Raw genomic sequence first — 24,741 nt, forward strand, 5'->3', positions numbered from 1 at the left:
CACGCCAAGACAGTGAATCGCCATAAAACTGGCTGCAGAGCACTGCTTTCTCAAACCAACCAAGGAAATGGCCAATCACCTCAGACCTCTGTTCATAACAGCAAACTTTGAGGGGTATTCCTATTCCTAAAGTAATGGTAGATGGAGGTGCAGCCATTAATCTGTTGACTCACAGACTACTGACCAAGATGAGTAGAACAGAGAAGGATTTAATTCCAACACGCTTGACTGTTACCAACTTTGCTGGGGGCATCACTAAGACTCATGGAATCCTGGATGTGGACGTCATAGTTGGAACCAAAGAGTTGAAGATTGAATTTTTTATGGTAGACACCACTTCTACCACTTACAATGCATTGCTTGGCAGGGATTGGATTCACCAAAGCCTATGTGTTCCTTCCACTATGCATCAGCAATTAGCAGTGGCATGAGAAACTGTCAGAAACCTTATGGGCATATAGGACTTCAAAGAGGGAAGCAACTGGCATGACCCCATACCTATGGTCACGATGCAATTCTGCCTATGGAGATAGCAGTCTAGTCTCTCAGAATTGCTCATCAACACAATCTGACTAGAGAAGACTATTCTCAAGCCATTCTGCTAGAACTGGAAGAATTGGATACAAGTAGAGTTGATACCCTTAACAAACTCTTAGCAGGAAAACAAGCTGTATCAAGGGCCTACAACAAAAGAGTTAGAAACAAGAGTTTCAAAGGGGGAGAAATAGTCTGGAAAGCAGTTCTGCCCCTTGGAACACATATAGCTAGTTATGGAAAGTGGTCACCCACATGGGAAGGTCCTTTCATAATTAAGCAAGTCCTTGGATTGGGGGCATACAGATTACAGGATCGACATGGAGATGTTCATGCTACACTAATTAATGGCAAATGGTTAAAGAAATTCTATCCAACTATGTGGGATTCACAAGCTGTGCAAACAGATTCTAGAATATAGAGGCAGAAAAATGAACCTGTTGTTTAAAGACTCTGTTCAGAATTCTCTTTTGATATAAGTTTGTTAAGTACTTTTTATTTATTTTTTCTGCCTTCTTTTATGTTGTCAAGAGAAATCAAAAAGAAAATTCCAAAAAAAATAAATAACCCTTTATTTAAATATAGTCACTCTCGTGACTGAATTGTTTATTACAAGTCTGAATTTAAAACTAAAACCCTAATTTCTTAAAGGTCTCCTGCAAGCTAGCCTTATTGATAGAGAGTTCTTTCTGAAGCAGCACCCCCGCATGGAATGAAGCCTCTGCAATTTCCAAGGCTGGCCTAGAAGCTGAAACCATACTTTGTATAAGGAAGGTAGCCTTGGTCTTGGAACTCAGTCCAACCCCAAGCCTGCTTTGCACCTCGCATTCTCGCCAACCGCTTTTAAAGCTCTTCAATCTACTGCAGCTTCTCTGCAGTGGCCTTGGCTTCCTTGTATCCCGCAACCATCTGATCTAGTTATGCTTTCTGTTTTTGCATAATCAGCCAAGTTGGCTTCATAAGTGGCCTTGCAGAACTCAAAGGTTTTGAAGCTGGGCTTGAGATCCTCATAACGGTCGTGAAGGTTGAGCACATCTCTTGCCAAGTCGAGGATCATCTCAAGTATGGGCTTGGGAGCCATGTTCTGTCTATGCAAGAGGTCCAGGTCCTTCATCAAGTGATCAACAGCCTCCCTGTTCTCGTCCATTCTAGCTTAGTAGATTGCCAGATCTTCACCTCTCTATTGCCTCCTTCACTGCCTTGGACTTGGCCTTGCCAAGGGTAGAACTGAGTTTTTCTAGCTTGTTTAGCTAGGCATCTAGATCCATATTCCCCAACTCCGGATCAGCAAAGGAGGCAGTGGTAGACGAACCTGGAAAGGAATGGATGGGCATCTGCAAGAAGAACTCAATTCAGTTCTATGTAAAATTTTGAAACTAAGGGAAAATCCATAATGAGTAAGTACTTATAGCAATAATTGGAGGCCTCAGAGGGCTGGTCATCACTGCCAAAACCCCGGCAGTTCTAGGCACTTTTGCCTGAAAGGACTAAATAGTTAGAGAAGCAAAGACATGACAGAATTGCAGGAAATAGATAGACAAAGTTAAAATGAAAATTACCATAAGTTAGGGACAGCAGCAGCTACTTCCACTTGTTTATGGGACTGCAATGTAGATCTGCCTCTACATCCTCGAAAAGGGCCAACTCCGAGCTGGTCTTCGCCCTTGGGATTTCTTGTTGTTTCGAGCCAAGGCAATGTTTTATGCTATTTCTTCAGCAGAATCTCCTCTTACAAATAAACAAGTCGAAGTTAGAAGATGAGCAGATGTAAAATAATCACACGGCCAGAATAAAATCTCACTTCTTCTTCAAACTCTTTCTCCTTTTCTTTTTCTTTCATGGGAACTTCTTCTTCTTCTTTTTTCTTTTTCTTTTTCTTTTTCTTGCTCAACCTTCGAAAGCCTCTCGCAACTCATCATCAGTTCCTAAGTCTCAGTTGGAACAACTGCAGGCTCTTCTGTCTTATCAGATTCAACTCCAGTCCTCTTTCTAAGTCTTTTTGACCTAGTAGGAGAAGGAGGAGGATTTTCAGCTGCACGGAACAATGAAATGGAGGTTAGAAGAATGGGCAAAACAGAATAGATTCAAGGAAATAGTTGGGAATGTTAGAATCTTACCAGAAACTTGGTGGCAAGACTGTCCTAAGCATGATTTCTTTTCTCTTCCTTCTACCAGGAGTGGCCTTAACAGATAGTTGTTCTTCTAGATTTTCATCCTCTTCATCTCCAGAGGGAAGCTCCAAATCTCCAGCAGCAATGAAGTAGCGCACAAGAAATAAACAAGTCGAGCTAATCCAGAAGAATAACGGAAGGAACAGGATGATGGAAAGCTTACCAATAACTTCTCCAGCTTGGACAGACTGTCCACCTATATTCCTCGTCATAGAAGGATATGTTGCAGACAGAACAAAATGTTAGAAGTCATCACAGAGGCAGAACTAATAAATCACAGACAGAATCGAGAATCTACCTTCTATGACTTGAAAATTGATGTCTTTGATGGTCTGCACCATAAAGCTCTTTGCCTCTGCCTTTGCATAGATGGCCCAAGAGTCCCAGCCATCAAAAAGCACCTTGAGTGCAGTGATTGAGGCAGGCAGTTCATGAAACCTAGCCTTCCACCAAGCGTCAAACTCGGTAGAACTGCAGAATTCGGTTCCCATCTTTGGATAGAGAGCATCTGTGTTGTTTATCTTATTCACTGCACATCAGCATCCTTGTGCACTTCCAAATCATCTGAATCTCTCCAGGAAGTGGCCCGATTGCAGATTTTGTATGATTTGAGCGGAATGAGTGAGGGCAGCAAGTGTCTTCGCAGCCGGGATCGTATACTTCTGCCCCTAGATGATAATTTGGAGGCTTCCCACCTTCATGGGGCAGATCTCTCGGCAGGGTGACACTTAGGAACTTCTTCCTAAAGTCAATTCTGGCCACTTCCTCCTCTGGTTCCTTCTCAAACAGCTGGTATCCTGGTTGAAACCAAGGATATGTTCTTCTGATCATCACCTGCCATTGAGCAGCAGATCCCTTGGTGCAATGCCTAAAGAACATCACGTACTCTTCGATGGAGCGTTTAGGCACTTATGCTGACATTAGAGGAAGAGCCGAACGATCTTGAGCGAACTATGTTTGGAAACCTCGCTATGGGAAGTAAACCTCGCAGCCAAAGTTGGATCATCCGAGAATGCACGAGGACCGGAAAGATTCGGGATTCTCCAGAGTATCACTGTATAAATTCTTGAATAAGTGGGCCGAGCTGTAGGCCCAAGATCGACATCCGTATGGTTGTGCGTGCTTTTACCAAGTGCCTGTACTTAAGCAGCGATGAGGAAAGGTTGGTGAAGACAAATCTATTCAGCCAATACTGAAGGAATAGCATGTGCTGTTGATCTTTGTCCTTCTCTACTTGAACTTCTTCGATGGTTAGAGAATGAGCAGAGTTCTAGTTGATTATTGCTGGAGAGACGGTGAATGGCTTGGCCAGTTTCTCCTAGTTCTTTCTCCTGTGATAGTCACCCACTGCATCTACAGGTCTTCCATGGGGCCTAAACCCAAAAATTTGAGCCATATCCAGTATAGTTGGAGCCATTGGGCCCACATGAAAATCGCAGGTGTTGCTGGTAAATTCCAGAAGCAGAGGGCAGCAGCGAACAAATTATCATCCCTGTTGATGGATTGCTTGGATAGGAGAATGGCATCATAAATTCTTGCCCTCCTCCAATGGGCACCATATCTTGGAAGAAGTCTGTCTATCTAGTCTGCCCATTTCAGAACTGTTCCTCACCTCACTGGATGAGAACGAACGACTCAAATTCTTGCCGACCCAAGAATGAGAAGCGAGTAAGAGCTCTCGAAACACAGGAGCTTGGCAGTTGTTTTGAATAGTTCGCCATTTTGGCAGGGACAGAACTAAACCAGTGGGGGCCTATAACTAGGGTATTCTCGAACAGATGGAGGACATTCTCGTCCAAGTTTTTCTTGCCAAAAGGATGGAGCTTGCTTCTAACCTCTATCGCGTGGTTGTCAACCTCAGTCCCAGTGATATAATCAGGAGGAACTGAGGAAGAGGAACCTTGGGCACAAGTTTTTGGAGAAGACATTCTCAGAAGTTGAGTTGAAGCAAAAGAAGTAACCAGGAAGGAGTAAGGTCTGATCAGAGAAATGAGGGAAAGGTCTTGAGAAATCTGAAAAAATTCGGAAGTTTGAAGGGGTTAGGTTTTCAAATGAACAGGAACTGTGGGTTTTGAATCTCTTTTTAAAAGCTCAGAAACGTGGGAAGAAGAAGAAGGCTAAGCATCATCTGTCGTTAGATAAGCTAGTAACTAGCTAATAACTACCCAGTTACCCACGAACTCTAGCTCAATAGACAAGATGTGGCAGACGTGGGTTAGCAAAAACAGAAGAAGGTGGCGCGCAACATTAATTGGCCAATTGATTCAATTTGAACCATTACAAGGTTAAAAAACCGTTCCCAGAAACAGTTCAGATTCAAAGGGGCATTGTTTGGGCCAAAATCCTGCGCACCCAACCCAACACTGAAGAGCCTAGGATAACAAACAAGCCATAGGGCCCAAATCTGGACTTTGCAAATAAATAGGAATCGAAGGCCCAAAATCCAAGAAGGCTCAGCCCAGGATCTATCAAAATATGGCAAACAAAACTTAGGCCTCGAAAAAGAAAAGCAGTCAGCCCATAGCTCTAGAAAAACCAAAATGGACTTGGTGTGATTAAAAGAGAAGAAGAAGCCCAAAAGGAAACAGACCCACGTGATTTTTTTTTAACATAGAAAAGTCAGCAATTTCAACTGGGTTGATAAGGAGTTGACAAAGGCAGGCAAAAAGAAGGGACATCTCTGAATCTTTGCCACCAGAAGATCAAATCCCTTTTATATATTCAGAGATATTGTTTCTGCTCCAAAGAAGGCACCATCTTTCAAGGGATACGCAGACTATTTTTTCTAAAAAGATAAGCAGGAAACAGGGAGTTGTTCAAAACTGGAAAATCAAACTAACCATCACAGTTTGAGCCCCTACAGAGTGCAATTAAATTGGAAGAAGGGTTAGATTTCCTTTTCAAAAAAACAGGTAAGTGATTGCCATAGGTACTGACGATTAAGAGCTTATATGCCAGAATTGATAAAACCCCATTTTTCCTTTGCATATAAAAATGGAAGATCTTTTGAGGATTTTTTGCCGCCCATTATTAAAGGATTAGAACTTCTATTCTAGCATTCCTATAAATGTAAGGGAAGGTGAAACAGCGCAAAGACGATCAATAAAACAACCAAAAAATCAACCCAAGACAAAAACTCAAAATGATCACTTGATCTCTTAGAACATTCAGACAAATTGAAGCAATCAAAAGCTCATTCGAGGCCCAGAAGAAGCCAGCTATAAATCAGAACTTCCAATTCATACTTAAGAAAATAAGTCATTCAAAACGAGATTTCTCTCGTTACAAATTTGGTTCAGCAGAAGCCAAAGCAAACAGAGTTTGAGTTTTTTTACAAATATGAAAACCTCAACAAATTTATGGAGAGCCACGACCAAGCGAGCAGGTACCACACGGCTCAATAATGCTCAAGTCCAACCATACGCTGAAAAGACTGCAATTATGCCGATTCAAAAAGCCTCATAGGGCTCGAAATAGATTAAAGCTCTGCCAAACTCAACTTTGGTATTGATTTCTCTGAAGCTTAGCGATTGAAATTGAGGATAGTTCAGTCCAACATAGGCATACCTAGTCCAGCCCGGATCGAAGCTTGTCTGGCGAAATAGAAGTCAACCTTTTTTGTCTTTCTAGAGTTGATTTTTCTGTCAGAGTTCGTAAAAGTCGTGAAAACAGTTCATTTTCCTTCTACTTATTTTGGCGAACTACCAACATTGCACTGTGATAAATTGTAAAGTCCTCACCAGTCTGAGGCAAGAAAAGAATTTACCTGGAGATATTCCTCACCCAAATTCACAATATTTTGTTTAGAAATCAGTAACTTGGGGCGCAAGTTATATATTTTTTAAAGTCATCTGCTAGAATTTGTATTACTAGCAGTGGCACACTCGCACACTAAAGAAAGTTGACTTGTTGACCAGTCAATGGTTTTCGAGGCAATGGGGAACTTTGCCCTTCCATCACAAGAGCAAACACAAAACGAGTGAACAAGTTGGTAGGTATTGCACCGTTGACATGACCCATTTCCTTAAATGATTTAGGTATGATTTTGGCTATTTTTGAAAGTTTTTATAAAAACTGAGGTTTATGAATTTGGGCTGTTTATGGATTTGAAATTTTCTTGAATCTGTTCGCTTCTTTTTTGGTGTCTCCATGTTATCTGTTCCCCAGGTTTATGGGGGTATCTATGAATATCTTTGATTACGACCCAAAAAAAAAGTCTCCAAAACCATAATGTCAAGAAGACCAAACCATAATGTCAACCAAGTGCAAACCATAATGTCAACCAAATGCAAGCAATAATGTCAACCAAGTGCAAACCATAATGTCAACCAAATGCAAGCAATAATGTCAACAGCATTTTCATAACTGAAGTGAATCCATCCAACTTATTCCTTAGCAATTTCACGAAGAAGCCAAGCAACCTTGAAGTAAAGACCCTGTATGTTAGAAAACATCACTCTCTACTTAGGCTGACCTTTAAACACCCCTCTTGCATACCACCACAAAGACTATCAGAACGTCCTCCAGGTAAAGATTCAACAGCCTGCATCACATCATGAAGTGAAGGTGCAGTACTACTCTCAACTGCCTTAACAAGGCCACCTCTCTGTTGTGACAAGGTCGCAGCACCTTTCCGTTGCAATAATGCCCTCCCACTTCCCAATTTGAACCCTCCTGCAACTTCTTTGTCATTCTCTTCTTTCTTAGCTTGTATGACAAGTTGTTCAGCTCTCCTTTCCTCCATCCCAGATGAACCCGTAGGTTGAGTGGTTCCGACTGGGACGACATAACTTTCAGTAGCAAGTACACATCAACAATAGGGTTTAGTAACTACGATATAGAAATTCATCCATATATCAGAAAGATAAAAATAAAAATTAACATATAGAGTGATCACATTCAGAGAAAACTTCAACTAGAACTGTCAAAATTAACATATGACTGCATTCCGAAATGTTCATAAGCACGAAAAAGTAACATAATGAAGAAATGAATTACCTGTAGAGCTGTTCAAAAGCAATGCGCAATTCGTATAAATCAACCTCAAATACCTTTTCACCATTCTGAAAGCAATGGAATGTTGGCTGCAGCAACAATGCACACAACAGCAAAGTAAATTTCTATTTTCAGATGAAAGCAAGGCTGAATTATATATACTCAGCTTAATCAAACTGCTTAGCCCCTTTCCTGCCAGCTAAGTAGCATGTTTAGCTACATATTCTAAACTATCAATTAGCATATGGTAAGAAACACAACACAAGTTCCAAATTTTGGAACTGCATTCTGAAAGAAAAGGTTAAATACATGAGCAATTAGATCAATCAATGAAGTACCGGCATTTATATTTATAAGAGAAAAAAAAAGTACAGAATTTTTTACCCTATAGTCAGGAACCATATTCCCCAATATTTCTTCCATGTTCGCCCATAGATCAACAAACAATGTCAGGATTACTAATTTAGAGGCATAACATGATATAATACCATAACTCTTCTATAAACAGCTGCATGACGAATAATTTTAACAGTGGAGAAAATTACTAGACAAGCACACAGTTAACGAGTAGATAATGAAAATTCATTAGTTTTTATCAGGTACACCATTTATGTTTTATTCAAAACGCATGTAAATCAGGTGAGCATGCAAGGAGAGATATACCTTCTGCGCCTATAAAACAAACGAAGATTGTTGAATGCAAAATGCAAACATTGGCTTTATTGTTAGATCAATTTTAATGTAATAAGGAGAACTGATGCAGATAGAAAGAAAGAAAAAGAAAATTATGCAAAGGTGTGCAGCATATATTTATTGGGTCATGGAATGCGTGGTCTCACTAAGCATTTTGATGTCATGACAACTGTCCTAGGAAACTCCAGCAAGAAAACTTAATTTCTTCTTAGCATCATGTACTGTAAAATTATATTTCGCCAATAATTTTTCTCTTAGGATAACAAAAGTAAAGGCAATTTGCTTCGCTAGAATCCCTACCAAAACAACATACATGCATCCAGTCAAGATGCAAGGTGTACGCGTACAAGGATCCAAACTGTATTTGGAAAGTAAAAGATAAAAGTTTTACCAGTTTAGATTTGCGATAGTGAGATAATTTTTCTTTCATGTTGTGGTGTACTCCTTGTCTTAAAAAGGAACTTTACTTTCAACCAAGCTAGGAAGTGAAAAAAAAGAAAAGAAGCAGCTAAACTACTGTAACCAAAACACCATCAATTTAAAAGAAATATCCATATATTAATATTAAGATCCGTACGTTGTTTTCACCTTAAGATGGGATTCAAGCACTTCACAATAAGACAAACAGTTCCAAAATGATTCAAATTAAGAGAAGGCCAGATTACATGACACACCACAGGAGGCTTGATAATCTTATATATGGTTACATGTGGGAATTTCATCCTCAAGGGACACGAAAGTAAAGCTAGCTCATAACTAGAATCTGCACATGAAGAATACACCAAAAATAAGTTGAAAAGGCATAAGAAATGGCTTGATTGATAAAATTGAACTAATTAGAACTTACCAGATATATATTACAAACTACATAAAAGTACACGTGAAAAAGTAATACAATATATATAGGGGAGGATCCGCGGCATCATAGTTCTTACCCAAGTTATCTATTCAACCATTAGATCTACAAACTTTAATTTCTCAAATTATACACACACACACACAAGCAAGTTTAGGTATGGCCGCCGAGTTGGATTTTGGATTTGCTATTTCCATCCCTTCACTGCGTCTGCGTGTAAAGCAGGAGGGCATTGATTAGGCGAGGCCCTTATAAAATTACAGAAAAGTGCTGTTTGTCCCAACTTTTCTTTCCCAATCCAAACAAACACCACTTCAATCTAGTCTAAACCAGCATAAAATGTACTCGACATCATCAAAATAGAAAAATATTACCTGTAACTTGTTTAATTGCCCTGTCATAGTCATCCTTGTTCGAAATGATTACCATCTTTGCAGGCCTTGAAAATACAAGACCTGTAAAAACAGGTGAGTCAGTGCAACAACAAAATCTGAAGCAGAAGCATAAAGTGGAAGAGAAAACGGGGATACCTTCATCGGAGCGTCACATAAAATGAAGGTTTGGGGAGGACAAAGGTAATTTGCAAGGGGAAGTTAAACGTGGTGTTAGACTATGGATTGAAGATAGGGTTAGGGTTTGGATGGAACCAGGAAGAAGCTTACGACGATGACGAAGAAGACCTGCACAGGGGTTGCTCCAATTGCCAAACAAATGTCCTATCAAAATCCCTGACTTCCTCGCCATTTTTTGTTATTCAGGCACTAAATCCCTGTATTCTTCTAGGTTTTATCGTCAGCTAAAGTTAGTAAGAATGTCACAGTTGAAGTATTTAAAAAAAAGGATAAAATTGTATTTTATCTTTATAATTTAGACAGGTCCAACGAATCTAAGCCTCCTCTTTGGCCTAATCCAAAATAACAATTCTTTCCTAGGTATTAAAACCCAAACTAAAATACCCAATGTGTCAAATACTAATTAGTAAAGTTAATTATGTTTAATACCTAATTTTTCTAATTTTTTAAACTAATTTTTTAACATTAATTTGACAGAATGAACAATATTAGCTAACTAGTGTAAAACACTGAGACTAAATTGACCAATTGAGTAACACATGCACCATTTTGACATTTAAGCCTTCTCCAAATTTGATGAATTAGGATATCTTAATAATTCGAAAAACAAAGGATATCTTAATAATATTGATGCTAGAAGTGGCTATAAAACAAAAAAAAAAAGGATATCTTAATCCAGCACCACACAAGTCTAAACCACAGACAGAGTCAAACAACGTAACATGTACCATGACACAAGTACTTCCAGTTCATTCCTTAGCCATTTCACTCTTAAGCCATTCGCGCTTGGCTTCAGGATCTTTCAATTTACAAAACATCTCTCTCTTCTTTTTACTTGAAAACAACCCTTTCGCAAACCACAACATCTTGTCCTTTGCCCTCTTGTCCTCATCATCTGGCATCTTATCCTCATCATCTGTCATCTTTTCCTCATCATCAAAATAAAAAATTACTTGTCCAAGTTCGGCCCTCATCTCAAGAAACGATGTTTCAGGAAACACACTTGGAAGTACCGCAACAAATCCTCCATTATTCTCATCTTTCTTACCTTGTCTTCTCCTTTTCTTCATCCAGGATGGACTTTACGTACATTGAGTTGCAAGTACAGCAGATGAGAAAATTCAACAATAGGGTCAATTTAGTAACTTGCTATATCATTCGTCCATTTATCACAAAGATAGAAACAAAAACATATAGAAAGATCACATCTTGACTTCAAAAACAGTCAAAAACCTTAATGGGCACCGAAATATGACTCCATTCACAAATACACAAATTCACACAGAAGTAGGGTAACCGAGAGAAGAATTACTTGTAGACATTTTCAAGTGTTTGATAGAAGCATTGGAAACCTCATCTACCCTTTCCCCTTTTAGATAGCAATGGAATGTTGGCTGCAGCAAAATGCACACATCAGCAGAGTAATATTCCATTTTAAGATAAAAAACAGGGCAGAAATATATTCACACAGCTTGAACAAAAAGCTTAACCCCCATTTCCCAGATAAGCATAGCCTGTTTATACTTTTCTGAATTATTAATTAGGATATGGTAAGAACTACAAGCCAAATTTAGAAAGAAAAGGTCAAACACATGAGAAATTACATCACTGAACTAAGTGCAGACATTTACATTCAAACAAAATAGAAGGATCGAATCATTTACTGTCTTGTGAATTCCCAACTTGTCCAATCTGGATCCAGCGATATTCTACAGATAGAATAAACATCAGATCTACTAGTTTAGAGGCATAACAAGAAATAATATGATGATTCTTCTATACGCAGCTGCATGGCGCACCATAATTAGAGTATGGAAAAAATTACTGCATGAGCAAGCATTAATGCATAGCTAATGAAAAAATCCATAAATTTTATCAGGTCCATGATTAAGTTATCTTTTTCCCAGAACAAACTGATCAGGGCAGACAAGCATGGGATAAAACCCACTATGCCTCAGAACTCAAAAAAGACAATTTTGATTACTTCTCAGTATCAAGGACTGTCAAATATATTCACCAACAATTTATCTATTGTTATTACAAAAGTATAGGAAACATCTGCCCTGGAATCTCAACCAATTTTAAGATGAAAGGTGAAGTAGTGATGTATTTCTCTTATCTGTTTGATTTTAAGTAACCTTCTGATAAAAACATAATAGAAGGATCGAATCATTTACCACTTTGTCATAAAATCCACGCAAGTCAACAGGGTATCCATGGCCATTATATAGAAAATAAACAATGTCAGGTCTACTAATTTATTGGCACAACAAAATATAATATCATGATTCTTCTATGAGCAACTGCATGTCGGAGTATGGAAAACAAATTAATGCATGACAAATTTTTTATTTTTTATTTTAATAGAAACGATATATAAAAAAGGCGTATAAGGCATCCACAGCCAGGCAAAACAAAACACAAAAGCAGCCTCAAAAAAACCAAAAGAAAATAAACAGAAAAGAAGAGAAAAGTGGCAACATGAAAGAAGGAAACACCCTTATTTCACAGCCGCCACTAAATCCAACATGATGACAGAAGGGTTATAATCCTTAAAAACTGGGGTAACTGAAGCCCAAAGAGCAGCCCAATATCTAGCCTTCTTCCAGATTTCCTCGACACCCTCTTCCTGATAATCATAAAAAATTCTTCTGTTGCGCTCCAGCCAAATATTCCAAAAACCAGCATACACCAAGCACTCCCATAAAGTTGTGGCTTTCTTCCCCCTACCCAAAGCCTCAAACTTAGTGCACAGGAAATCAAAACAGTCTTTAGGGATAACCCAGCTGGACTCCCTAAATAAACTCCACCAGACTTGTAAGGAAAAAGGACAATGAAGAAACACATGATCCACGCTTTCCAAATGAGATTTACACAAAACACACCACTGAGGAGAAAGATAGAAGGAAGGCCTTCTCCTTTGGATTTGATCACACGTATTAAGCTTCCCAAGTGCCAGGAGCCATACGTGAAATTTAATTTTTGGGGGAACCTTTGACTTCCAAATCTGGGGCAAGAACAATGAAAGTTGCCTGCTGCCACTGTTGAGCAGAAAAAAATTGTAGGATTTGCAAGAAAACAACCCCGTCCTATCGAGCTTCCAGCTCCTACGGTCATCATGGGTTGAAACAAACGCACCCTTTCCAGAATATGCAGCAACCTAGACAACTCATCCACCTCCACCGTTAAGATTTCTCCTCAAGCCGAAATTCCAATTATAGGGGTGGACATAAGAATCCACAAAACTAGAAACGCAGCCAAAATGATTGCTAGAAAGCGCATACAGTCTAGGAAAAAAATCTTCAAAGCACCGTCGACCAGCCACAAATCCCAGAACAACACCAAATTCCCCTTACCCACAACCAGATCACAACACTGTAAAAAGGCAGGATAACCCGAAGAGATATCGTTCCAGGGATTACGACAAGCAACTCTTCCCAGGTGAACCGCATCCCATCTATTCTCAACCGAACAATAATTACTCCTGATCACCTTGTGCCATAAGGAATTACGCTCTTCCGGTACCTCCAAAGCCATTTAGCAAGCGAGGCCTCATTTTTAGCTAATAAAAAAGACATTTGTTTTATCATGTACCCGATTAAGTTATCTTTCACTCCGAACAAAAAGCTCAAAGAAGAAGACAAGCATAGGATAAAACCCTCTATGTATTGTGGCAGTATACATTTTTATTTCATTTCAACTGTTCAGGGAAACTAGAAGAAGAAAATTTAATTTCCTCTCAGTATCATGGACTGTCAGAATCTATTCACCAACAATATTTCCTAACCATATTCTACACATCCAGTCAAGATGCAAGGTGAAGTGTAGTCTAGACAAAACAAAATTTGGAATGTAAAAGGTCTAAAATTGTTAGCACTTTAGATTTGTCAGGATTTGTGGGACTACATTTGTATTGTTGTATACGGGGACTTCTTGTCTATGGTGATGTATTCATGATATCAGTTTGATTAAAGTATCTTCCTCTACATCATATCAATCAAAGAAAACATTTTTTTTCCAAAGACAATGAACTAGTTCTCAAAGGACAATTTTGAGTATTTCTCAGTATCATGGACTGTCAAATATATTCACCAACAATATTTCTACTGTTATTACAAAAGAAAAGGCAACATCTTCCCTTGAATCCCAACCAATTTAAGATGAAAAGTGAAATGTAGAATAGTATAAACTATGATGATGTATTGATCTTATTTGTTTGATTAAAGTAACCTTCTGATAAAAACAAAATAGAAGGAATAGATCATATACCCTCTTGTAAGGATCTCCCGATATGTCCAATGAGTTAGGGCCATTCTGTAGATACAATAAACGACGTCAGGCCTACTAATTTAGAGGCACAACAACATATAATATCATGATTCTTCTATGAGGAGCTGCATGTCGGATCATAATTAGAGTATGGGAAAAAAAAAATAACGCATGACATGAGAAAGCAAATAATGCATAGCTAATGAAAAAGACATTTGTTTTATCATGCACCGGATTAAGTTATCTTTCACCCAGAAAATACATGATGTAGGAAAATGAGGGAAGATAGGAAGAAATGAGAGGTCCAAACTCATTGTGGCCTTTGGTATCACACCAAAGGTTTCCAGTTGAGAAATTAGATAAATTCGGACATCACACCGGAGGTGCCTTGGAATCACTTCACGACAACCTGTGCCTCACACACAATCAAAAATTCATATGAACTTTTTTTTTTTTTTTCTTTCACTAACTCTGATCTTATGCTTACAAAGTAGCCCTTTTATAGGATAATTGGTACATCAATCTTGAAAGATCCACATTAACACACTTGGGAATTATAAAGACATAATTATTACACCTAATACATTAATCGTGTCCCATAGGGAGACTCAAAGACAGTATACCTTAGAAAATTGCATTTATTACATAGGAAACTAGAAAGATTCCTACTTACTAAACTTGAACTTTGCTCGTGCATCATTCTCCCTTCGTTGCAGAAAACTCGACCTCGAGTTTGACATGTTGAGGTAGAATGATCTTAAGTTGGTTGCCAAGGTGAACATCTGCCCCCAGTACACAGGATCTCTCACCATATAAGAACATGGTGGAGGATGCTCTGATACCAAACTGATGTAGAACGGTAAGGGAAGATAGGAAGAAATGAGAGATCCGGACTCACTCTGGCCTTTGCCATCGCACCAAAGGTTTCAAGTTGAGAAATTAGATAAATTCCGTCATCACACCGAAGGTGCCTTGGAGTCACTCCAAGACAACCTGTGCCTCACACACAAACAGAATAGACAGCTGAAAAGAAACTTACAGCAATAGCCTCTGTCACGCTCTCCAAATGTTTATGCAAGTTTGAAACAGCAGCAGTCATACTACGCTTTGTCACATACATAAGATCTGAGAATTTTAGACCCTAACCATTTGTGAAGAGCATATATTAGATTTTCTTAAAGAAGACAACAACTCACAGAACCAATGAATGAAATAATATGTACATAAATATATCATCTGGATACCTTCCACCACATGTAACCATAACCAAATGCCCCCAAGGTAGCTGCTGGCATTATTAGTGATGGCAAACCTACGGAAAAAATCAATGAAAAAATATAACCAATTATAACATGTAACGAATAGAAGTTTTAGAAATTAACCAAAAAGTAAGGGCAGGACCATGCATTAATTTAGTGGTTATAAGCAAGAGGAAAAAGCACAAAGCATGCTAAGAATTCATTTGAACACAGCAGAGAAAGTAAGATACCAATTTGGCTGTCATTCCCCTTCAGGCCGGTTATATGACGTGACGAGCCAAGTTGCCGGACCTCAGCTGCCAGTCGGCGCACCTAAAAGAAAGTAACACAGGAAAATTGATATCCATTAGAAAAAACAATAATTTAACTCGATCAAGCATCCTTCAACATTAAATTTATAGCAGTTTTTCCAATACCTGTGATGCGATCGCTTCAAAGTCACCTTCTGATTGTTCTCCGGTTCCATTCAACAAAGACTGCAAACAAAACAGAAATAAACACAAATCCATCAATTTTTTCAGCAACAAGACACAAGCTCCTAAATAAATAAACTAACTGATAAAAAGTTGACCAAATGCATTAAAAAATTAAAAACTCATACAAAAATAACACCAAATAAAAATGTTGTACGAGTTCCACTGGCAACGCAGAGTAAAAATTATGAAAATAGTACCTGAAGTTCACCGATCAAGTCAGATAATTAACCATTCTTAAGCATCCATAAACAACAACTATAAAAAGCATCCATAACCAGCAACTATAAAAGCATCCATAACCAGCAACTACAAAAGCATCCATAACCAGCAACTATAAAAGCATCCATTAACAGCAACTATAACAGCATCCATAAACAGTGACTATAAAAGCATCCATAAACAGCAACTATATTTACATATGGAGGTGTCCAAAATAGTTAACCTTCAAAATCGAAACAGTGTGTGTGCCATGTAAGGCAATTAGCCACTGCTTCTAGATTGTACAATATTACACCTCACAATACTAACAAAACCAACTAGCTCTAGCAAAAGGGCAGGATTACGAGCCAAAGTACCCCCAGCAAAGCTGCCACGTCTACATCTTCATATCAAGGAGTTTCTGACATAAATAATGAGCAAAGTGAATCCCAAGTCATAAGTCCACACTGAGGTTAATTCACACACATTAAGACATTTACCTCATAAATATGCCTCCCCCCTTAAACCCTCTATTGAAAGCTTCAGTCGGTAATATTTGATCTTCAACGGGTCAACTTTATTCATCGAAAGCCCGGCACTGAGATGCTCGATGAATTGAACGGTCATGATTCCGCAAGACGTACTGTGAGGCCAATAAGTTGGGAAATTACAACTGCATTTATGTAAAATTTGGATAAACTGCACTCAATTCACAAAGCTTACCCATCTCGTTGTTGTGGCACATCTGCAACGATGCAAACTGAGAATGGCGTAAAGCTCGACATCTGCAGCCCCTTTTGCTTAACCTCTTCAACCTCAGAATCTTCATTAAACTTCATATTGTACAGCACTCATGCCAACAGCGTATCGCTAATGGTGCGAAGTGTAACGAGAAGATTTGGTAAAAGCAACATATGAGTCATACACAGTTGCAGTATATCTAACGAAATCAATTTCGATTGCAACCCAATGGGACCCTCGAAGATTATATGGAAAATAGACTTTCCGGACTTTTGTCCAAGCTTGGGCATACCCGTGTTGCCACGTACCGTGCACAAGGTGATGTATATTCTTCAGGTTGTTGGGTGGAAGGTCATTGGTGTTTGAAGCAGCTGCCTTCTTCGATGCACGTGTCTTGGCAGTCGCTTTTAATGGCTCTAGAAATTGCTGCAGACATTGAAATGAAGGCATATTACATAATGACAACCGAAAGCAAATGAAGCAGTGAATGTAACATGGTAACATGTTTACCTGCAAGGAATAATCTGCCGTTGTCCAGTGAGTTCCAAATACCAACGGATGAGAGAGTTGCCTTTTCCGGATAAGAAAGGTTGCCATGTCCAGGTGCTGAAAGTTGACATATAATATGAGCACATTTTCAGACAATTGTACACTTAAAAAAGGTGAGAAAAGAATTGAATTATCGTAATAAAGTAGAGATTTGTGTATTCTTACCCTTGAGCTAATCCATGCCGTTTCATCGATGAGTTTGTAGAAAAAATCAGCGCCCACTGAAAATGCTTCCAGCTGCATCTCCACACTAGAAAAGGCAAACTTGCAACGGTTACATTTGTACTCATCTCATAATTCTGACTTTGTTGATGACAAATATACACATGCATATTAAAGCAAACTTTACATTTTCTCATTACTATATGACTACATACTAGAATAGGATGACGACTGGATTTCGAAGGTAAAGAATCCGAACCTGATATAGTTTTTCCAGGCAGTGCAAAACTCTATTACTGCCTTCACATCTTCAATGGGCAGGAGTTTTGATGGATCAAAACATGGCGGGGTTGCAGTCGCATCCGACACACTCATTGTCCTCTTCTTCCTCAAAGGATCAGTAAATGGACTTAACAATGTCTGGGCCGGGCGCTTCTGTCTACACCCTTTACCTTCCACTTCTTTTTTTTCAACACTCGAACTACCTTCTTCATCAGCAGCCATACTAATTGTGGGTATACTTGGAGGATTCATCGGACCTCCCGATGGCACACTGTCAGCTATTTTCCAATCTTCTAACAAAAACATAAGTCTTTGACAGATTTCGTCACACCCGGCCACATCTTCCGGGGTAGGCAGTTTCTCGGATTGTGCATGCGCAGCTTTCATGCACTTGTAAGTGAGGAACTGAGTCACCATGGCTGCGGAAGGTTCGGCTCCATCACTGGGGACTTGTGTTTCCAATGTTGCCGGTTCTGTAGGCGAAGTCACATTGTCATGTAATGGCGACAAGTCATTGTCGCCTCCTTCATTCATATGAGGACTACCGAGGTCGTCATGTCCTTCCCCAGCTTCTTTCACCCCACCATCTTGTTTTCGCAGCTGCTCTATCTCCAGCTTAAAATAATGCTCCATTGAAGCCAAGGTGTTGCGGAAATCCTCCACACACTTCTTATTTCTTTCAACTTTGGATGACTCCCTCTGTACCATTTCTTCCAACTCATGCACTGTGTTGCGAAGCGCTCGATTTGAACCGCAACTGTGGCCAATTCATCCTCTATCCTTTGAAAGTCATGCTTCAAAGTACGTAACTCAGTGAACGCCATTTTACCCTGCATTCAGATATAATGCAAGTGTTACAATATTTCCAAAATATATTGGAACAAAACAGCAATTATTTTCCTATTGTATTATGACGTATATATTGGAAAAAAGGTAATGCTTGCCTTAGAAGACGACGGAAGGCTAGCAGTTTCTTCAATGTCCTCATCTTTTTCTTCTACAGAGGCAGAAGTGCAGGTTTTTTGTTTAGCGCCATCGCCAAACAACTCAACAAGTTCTTCAGATGTTGTCAACACTTTGTCACCCCAAGTCCAATACGGCTGCTGCTTGTCAATTACAGATGGTCGGATAAGTTGCACATCAACCTGCAATTTACGCAAACAATAAACATCAGTAAACTTATTATATTATATTTTCATATGCCTAACATTATCATTACAAACTGAACTAACCTCACGGTTCTCGAATACTTGGCTCATTAGCTCATAAAAACGAGGCAAAGTGTTGCTCCTCCAATGTAGTATACGAGGGATGTAGGCATTATGTTCGTGCACCACCAAATGTAGTGCAGCCAACGCTGGAAATACCTCATAAGCCCAAATCTGGTTTGAGGAAGAAAAGCCTTAGAGATCACATTCTATAAGCTTAAATAGGGCATGAAAAGCCAAGCATACAATAAAGAGAAATAATTAGCATGTATTAATTGCAGTCTAAACCTTGCCCTATGATTGAGAAAAGTTAAAAGAAATACAGGCATGTAGAGATGCATAGAGGCTAAAAGTGGTTCGGGCCACATTAGTCATTAGTGTAAGAGCAGTCAACAGAAATCAGGAAAAAAATGATTTCCTAATATCCAATATCCCCCACTTCCATAAAGGGGTGAAAATTTAAACTTGTTTTTCTGACAACTTATTTCTATAACGAGGTAATTACTGTTAACTTAGGGTTGTTGATAGTAAAACACGGGGCCAATCATGAAAATTAATGATATAATATTCAGCCAAAAAAGAATAATTTATTAATTAAATAAAATAAAACCTTCTGTTCATTTTCTATTCTTGAATTCCCCTCTACCCCTGACCCCCTCCCATCATTTTCTCCCCTTTCCCATCAATTTTTTAAGTAATCAATTATTTTATTTCTTTTTAGATTTCTTTTTTTAAATACCACAACCGCCCAGAACAGCCACCCAATTTGCTCTCTCTCTCTCTCTCTCTCTCTCTCTCTCGCTTTCTTCAACAGCTAAACCAATCAATCCCCCCAAAAAGTAAGAATTACAGAAAATAAACATGAACCCATTACTGTTTTAGCTCCTCTCTCCAGCTCTCAATTTTTTCTCTCTCTCTCTCTCTCTCTCTCTCTCTCTCTCTCATTACTGTTTTAGAACCCATTACTGTAAACAAATGAAATTTAACTTCAACATGAATGGAAATTTGCTCACCTGAAGTGCAAAGGCAAAACCCTTGAGGTGGTACTCTCTTGGTCTACCAGTTGCCGTTGTCTTTACTTTCTTTTCAGATTTCTTTGTTTTCGCAGCTTTTTGGGCACTTTCACTCATGGTAATTTGCACAAAGTGCCCTCGAAGTGACGCATTTGTCTTGGCATAACACACAGCACCCCATGGATACTTCCCAAACTCTTCAAGGTCTTCCGCCAACTTCAAATATCGCATGTCAATGTGGACATGTTTTTCACATCCAACAGCACAAACACAGCAAAGTATATATCCAAGCTTCATTACATCGTCATCGGTCTGCGGAAGGCTTTTTCTAATTCCAAAAGGTTGACAGTTTTATTGTCGCCAAAGTACTTCATTTTCAATAAGCAGTTCTCATTACTGGGAATCGGAATAAAGGGAAGGTTTCCAAACCTTAGCCCTGTGACGACGCAAAATTATTGCTTGTGAATTGGATCACCTTATTGCCAACGATGAATTTGATCCTGTTCACTTGGGAAACAGTCTTCGGATCAGCCTTCCTCAGAAACAATCCGTGTACAATTGGCGACGTCCACTTCAAGTCCTCAATTAGTAGGAGATGACCAAAACAACTCTCTTCAAAGGTTCGTAGTTGTTGCTCACTGAATTTCTCCTTTATCGTACTGATTGCACTCTTTGTATGGGATAGGGCCAATGCTTTTCCTTGGAACTTTTCTTCCTCTGCAATCATCAACTTAATTGGAGAAACCATCTTTCCCTGCACACCAATATTATTTAAAAAAATTCAGTCCGTTGCAATCTGGACAATAACAAGCAATACACAATTCAACGGCCTATTATAGGATATTAAGTGAAAAATAAACACAAATTACAGCACATAAACAAAACCCCAACTATTTACAACTGACTTACTAATTCAACGGCTCAAACCCCAGCTACTAATTCTTGCACGAGGGATTTCCATCAGTACAACCTTAAGCGGATAAATAAAATGATGTGTGTATAGAAATAAATGCAACAGCCACTGCAAGTACTCCAAAGCAAACACATATCTTACTTACAAAAGTGTTACACACTGGTGAAACAACAGAGTTATATGCACATTAATTATGGCTTCTAATAAATACTACACTTTCTCGTTCATTAATTATGGCTTCTCTAATCGAACAAAAAAAAAAAGCTGTTTTACTTGCTTTTCTGAAATGGAACCTAGCTTGTAATCCTGCCAAAGGGAAAAGTAAGATAAGTTGCTAGAAATTCAAAGAAAAAGTTGTCCCAGACAGAGTGATGTAAAGGAAAATGAGTACATAAGGGGAAAGTAACAAACTGAGACAGCGCATGTAATGTGAAACTCTAGGAATTCTCAAAAATACCAAATTTGGCCTACACCAATACATGTTGAAGCAGAACTCACCAATCTAGTAACCGCACTTTGCAACTCAGTCACGGTAATGTAAAGTTCCTTAATACTTCTTTTTGTATCACCAACTTGTTTCATAAGTTGTAACCAAATTTAGAGATGATGCTGAAAATATATTTCATATGCTACAAGACTCCATTTACATTAAATTGGAATACAGGATTTTAAAATACTAAATTGCATACATTTAAGGCATGGCACATCACATATGGATAGCTGATACCTAACCAGCTGTGACATTCATCCTATTAGTTCTGTTTACACCATAATCAACCGAGCATATCCAGCCTCAAAACAACTAGCACAAAGGCAGACACGTGTCACCACCACAACAACTTGCACAAAGTCCCACATCGTAAATCTACACAAACCTCCCACTTTCACCTCCCTATAAGTAGGGAGTAGTATCCATGTGAAAAGGGGACTTCCTGTTTGTGCCTAATAAATCACGGTCATAAACTGATTAAAGGGACTTCCTTTGGGCCTTAGCGCCTACCGTTTCGTCAAGCATTTCGCCTTCCGAAAACAAAAGAAAAGCTGCAAAAGCTGCAAAGGTGAGGCCGAAGGCCGTAAAGACACGACCAAAGGAGCAGTGGGTAAATCGCCACGTGGCCTCGGGTCCCACGCCCCATTTAATAAAGTAATGCCTCGACTTTCGCAAAGACCCACTAGTCGCGTTTACATTCAATGCACAAGGGAAGAAGGGAAGTAATGAAGTCGGGATTTGGTGATGGAAATCGGGTGGTTAGGCGCGGACATTCTCACAAGTAATCTCACGACTTGAGGTCAGATCACCAACCACCAGACCAAGGCATTAAATGCGTTCCCACGGCCAAGGGGGCGAACCTACGATCAGGCAGTGGCCGAGATTTACCGAGATTTATGGGAGTCACACCACCATGCTTCTCAACCCCAAACCACCATGCTTCATGATCCCAAATGCCGATTTGACTACCCACTTGCCCGGTCAGGCTCCACCACGCAGGTCTTATTAGCCTTGATTGTCCCTCCAGGACTCCTATAAATACTAAGCTCAAGACTACGTTCAAAGGGTTCAAACACCAAACCAAAAGCCTCCCACGGAGCAAATTATATTTTCCTGCAATGCATTTTCAATACCTTTATTTGCTTTTTAGGAGTAGTGGTAGATTGTAAGGAAAATCCATTCATCAATATATCATACGACCCTTGATTTTCAAGGCGCCGGAGCACCATCTTTGTTATCGTCTCATTCACCCTATATATCATACGACCGTCGCTCTACGAGTAACGCGAGCACGCCCAAAACCCGCCACCAACACCACCACTAAACGGCCTTATAGCTCAGGCCGTGAACACGGCCGAGATCGGTTCCTCTCTCGGCCACAATCGTTTGATTAGGAGTCGAACGCAAAACAGCGCAACATTTAAACCATCTTCTACCTAAACCTCATTATCATCTCGACGCATGGTGGACCGTACTGGCATGCCCGCGCACAACCGCACCGCATCCTAAAGAAGGACGCGTCACGTGTTGACGCACATCCCCTCGGCCGGAGCACCAGGGCCATGAGATTCGCGACAACCAACACTTTTGGCACGCCCAGTGGGATTTTTGTCAAAAACTCATGGTGGAAACTAGGGCACAAGCAAAGCTCAAAAACAAAACGGTCGAAATGACTTCCGAGGCTCCTGAGTCCACCTTACCAATCACTATCACCGAGACCAAACACGCGGTTAGAATCTCAGCCAACGGTCCAATAACGACGGATCGCGCGGCCGAGTCCATGGGAGAGCAAGCGGTGGTGGAGGATCGATGGCGGCAGCCTACGAGATAGAGACATCCTTTATGGCGCAGGGACGATTCTCCTCGAGCTACGGACGCCTTTGGAGAAGATGCCGTAACATCCTCTGCAACGCCTCCCGAGCCGGACGGAGAAGCCAAAAGCGCAAGAGGTTTGAGCCCTACGGTGACGAAGCCTCGCGTCTCGGCGCGCAAGCGTCGGGCTACGGACGGCATTCTCGGCCGTCGACAAGCGGTGGGGTAATCCCAGCCAGCGTGGGTAAACCGGACCGACCTACCTAGCGAAACGGCGTCGGCCCACTCGTGCTTTGGCCGTGTCAGCTGGGCAAAGCAGCCCCACACATTCTGCGGTCCAAAGGCAACTTGGCGATTCACCGCGTGGCCGTCGGACCGGCCGGCCCAAGCAACTCGACCGCTGCCGTCCGGCAATACGGTCGAGCAATCCAACCGCTTCACCATTACATGCGTCGTTATGGCGTCGGGCTCCCATCTTCGATGCGGTTCGGCCATTCCAACAACAACACATACGAACCCAGTCAAACCTCGGCGCTCACCCAATGCCGCCCGGTTGGTCGTAGCGGCCAAGCACCTCATTCAAGTGGCCCGGCCAGATCAAGCCTCGGGGCGATGCGCGACCGCGCCACTTCCAGCGGATGGAGTCGCCCCCTTAGGATCTTGGACCGAAGACTCGGCGCCGCGACCAGGGCGGCTTAGCCTAGAGGCGGCGGGGCACCAAGTTATGCTAAAGTACCCCACCGGAAAGCCCAAGATTTGGCACGACCTGCTCTCTAGGGCTTCTTGGGCACGCCGCACATCAAAGCACTCCATGAGCACACTTCTCTATATCTTGACCTACGGCCATGACATTCATAAACTAATGGAGCTAGAGGTTCGATTTCTTGAGTTTTCACACGACTTAGGCGAAAGACGAAGAGCTACGCGCAAAACCGTGCCGGAGTTTGGAAAGGTTAGAATCAAGACTACGCGCTCTGATTCGGTGCAAGTTCAAGAAAAATGGCAGAGGGCCTATGACAAAAAAGTCAAAAAGAAAAAGAGGGGGAAGTAGGCGAGCAAGCTAAACAAACGGCGCAGCCAATATGAAGCAAACAACATACATTCAATCAATCAGAGAAGAAGGCCTACGCTTTGTATTTAGATGAAGGGATCATTTCTTTTTTACAAGAGGGAAAAAAGAGAGAACGGCCAGTCATGGCGATCACAATACAAAAAAAATATATATATATATATATATATGCGTATATCTATATGTATGTGGGAAAAGAAAAAGTGTTTAAATATTACATCCCAAAATCTTTGAACGGCCGCCCACCTAAACCTCCTCGCTAAACATCCCCCATATTAGGCATGTTATCCTTCTCCAGGCGATGTCCCCACCGTCTATATCCGCCCGCCACCTCGCCCGGATCAGCTTTCTCTTGGCCAATGCCCTCTTTTTCTCGCCGCCTTAAGGATTTGCTGGCGAAGACTTTAGACCAGTTCCAACCGCGACCGCACCATCTCGGCGCTGAAGGATGAGATCTCGACGGGCCTGGAGGTCGGCAA

General features: G+C 40.4%; 1 protein-coding gene and 2 pseudogenes across 11 annotated transcripts; all 3 read right to left on the minus strand.

Moving 5' to 3' along the window:
* Window positions 1-1,163: 1,163 nt before the first annotated feature.
* Window positions 1,164-1,868, minus strand: LOC148915284 (uncharacterized; annotated as a pseudogene).
* Window positions 1,869-7,001: 5,133 nt separating this feature from the next.
* LOC107880313 (uncharacterized) lies at window positions 7,002-10,184 on the minus strand. Of its 10 annotated transcripts, XR_016122228.1 has the most exons (6): window positions 9,780-10,127; window positions 9,624-9,704; window positions 8,085-9,459; window positions 7,886-7,988; window positions 7,704-7,789; window positions 7,002-7,495 (listed from the first exon to the last, which is right to left on the minus strand). XR_016122228.1 is itself a non-coding variant. In XM_089041814.1 (5 exons), the coding sequence occupies exons 2-5, from the start codon at window positions 9,676-9,678 to the stop codon at window positions 7,254-7,256; spliced, it is 558 nt and encodes a 185-aa protein (XP_088897940.1). In that variant the 5' UTR covers window positions 9,679-9,704; window positions 9,780-10,056; the 3' UTR covers window positions 7,002-7,253. The 10 variants fall into 10 exon arrangements, 5 of the variants coding, with proteins under 5 accessions (XP_088897940.1, XP_088897939.1, XP_088897938.1 ...); XR_016122230.1 differs by lacking the exon at window positions 7,886-7,988 and having other exon boundaries at window positions 7,002-7,535; window positions 9,780-10,184; XR_016122226.1 differs by having other exon boundaries at window positions 7,704-7,988; window positions 9,780-10,124.
* A 2,137-nt stretch (window positions 10,185-12,321) lies between these two features.
* LOC103343674 (uncharacterized) lies at window positions 12,322-20,726 on the minus strand (annotated as a pseudogene). The gene is made up of 16 exons (XR_016122266.1): window positions 19,979-20,726; window positions 18,990-19,139; window positions 18,702-18,902; window positions 18,510-18,587; window positions 17,735-18,456; window positions 17,479-17,563; window positions 17,275-17,370; window positions 17,073-17,190; window positions 16,747-16,846; window positions 16,354-16,426; window positions 16,055-16,156; window positions 15,766-15,825; window positions 15,580-15,661; window positions 15,335-15,402; window positions 15,130-15,231; window positions 12,322-12,564 (listed from the first exon to the last, which is right to left on the minus strand). The product of XR_016122266.1 is annotated as an uncharacterized LOC103343674 (transcript).
* Between the last annotated feature and the right edge of the window lie 4,015 nt (window positions 20,727-24,741).

The sequence above is a fragment of the Prunus mume genome, linkage group LG7, assembly GCF_029339155.1.
Source record: "Prunus mume cultivar Tortuosa linkage group LG7, ASM2933915v1, whole genome shotgun sequence".
Classification (NCBI taxonomy): Eukaryota; Viridiplantae; Streptophyta; class Magnoliopsida; order Rosales; family Rosaceae; genus Prunus; species Prunus mume.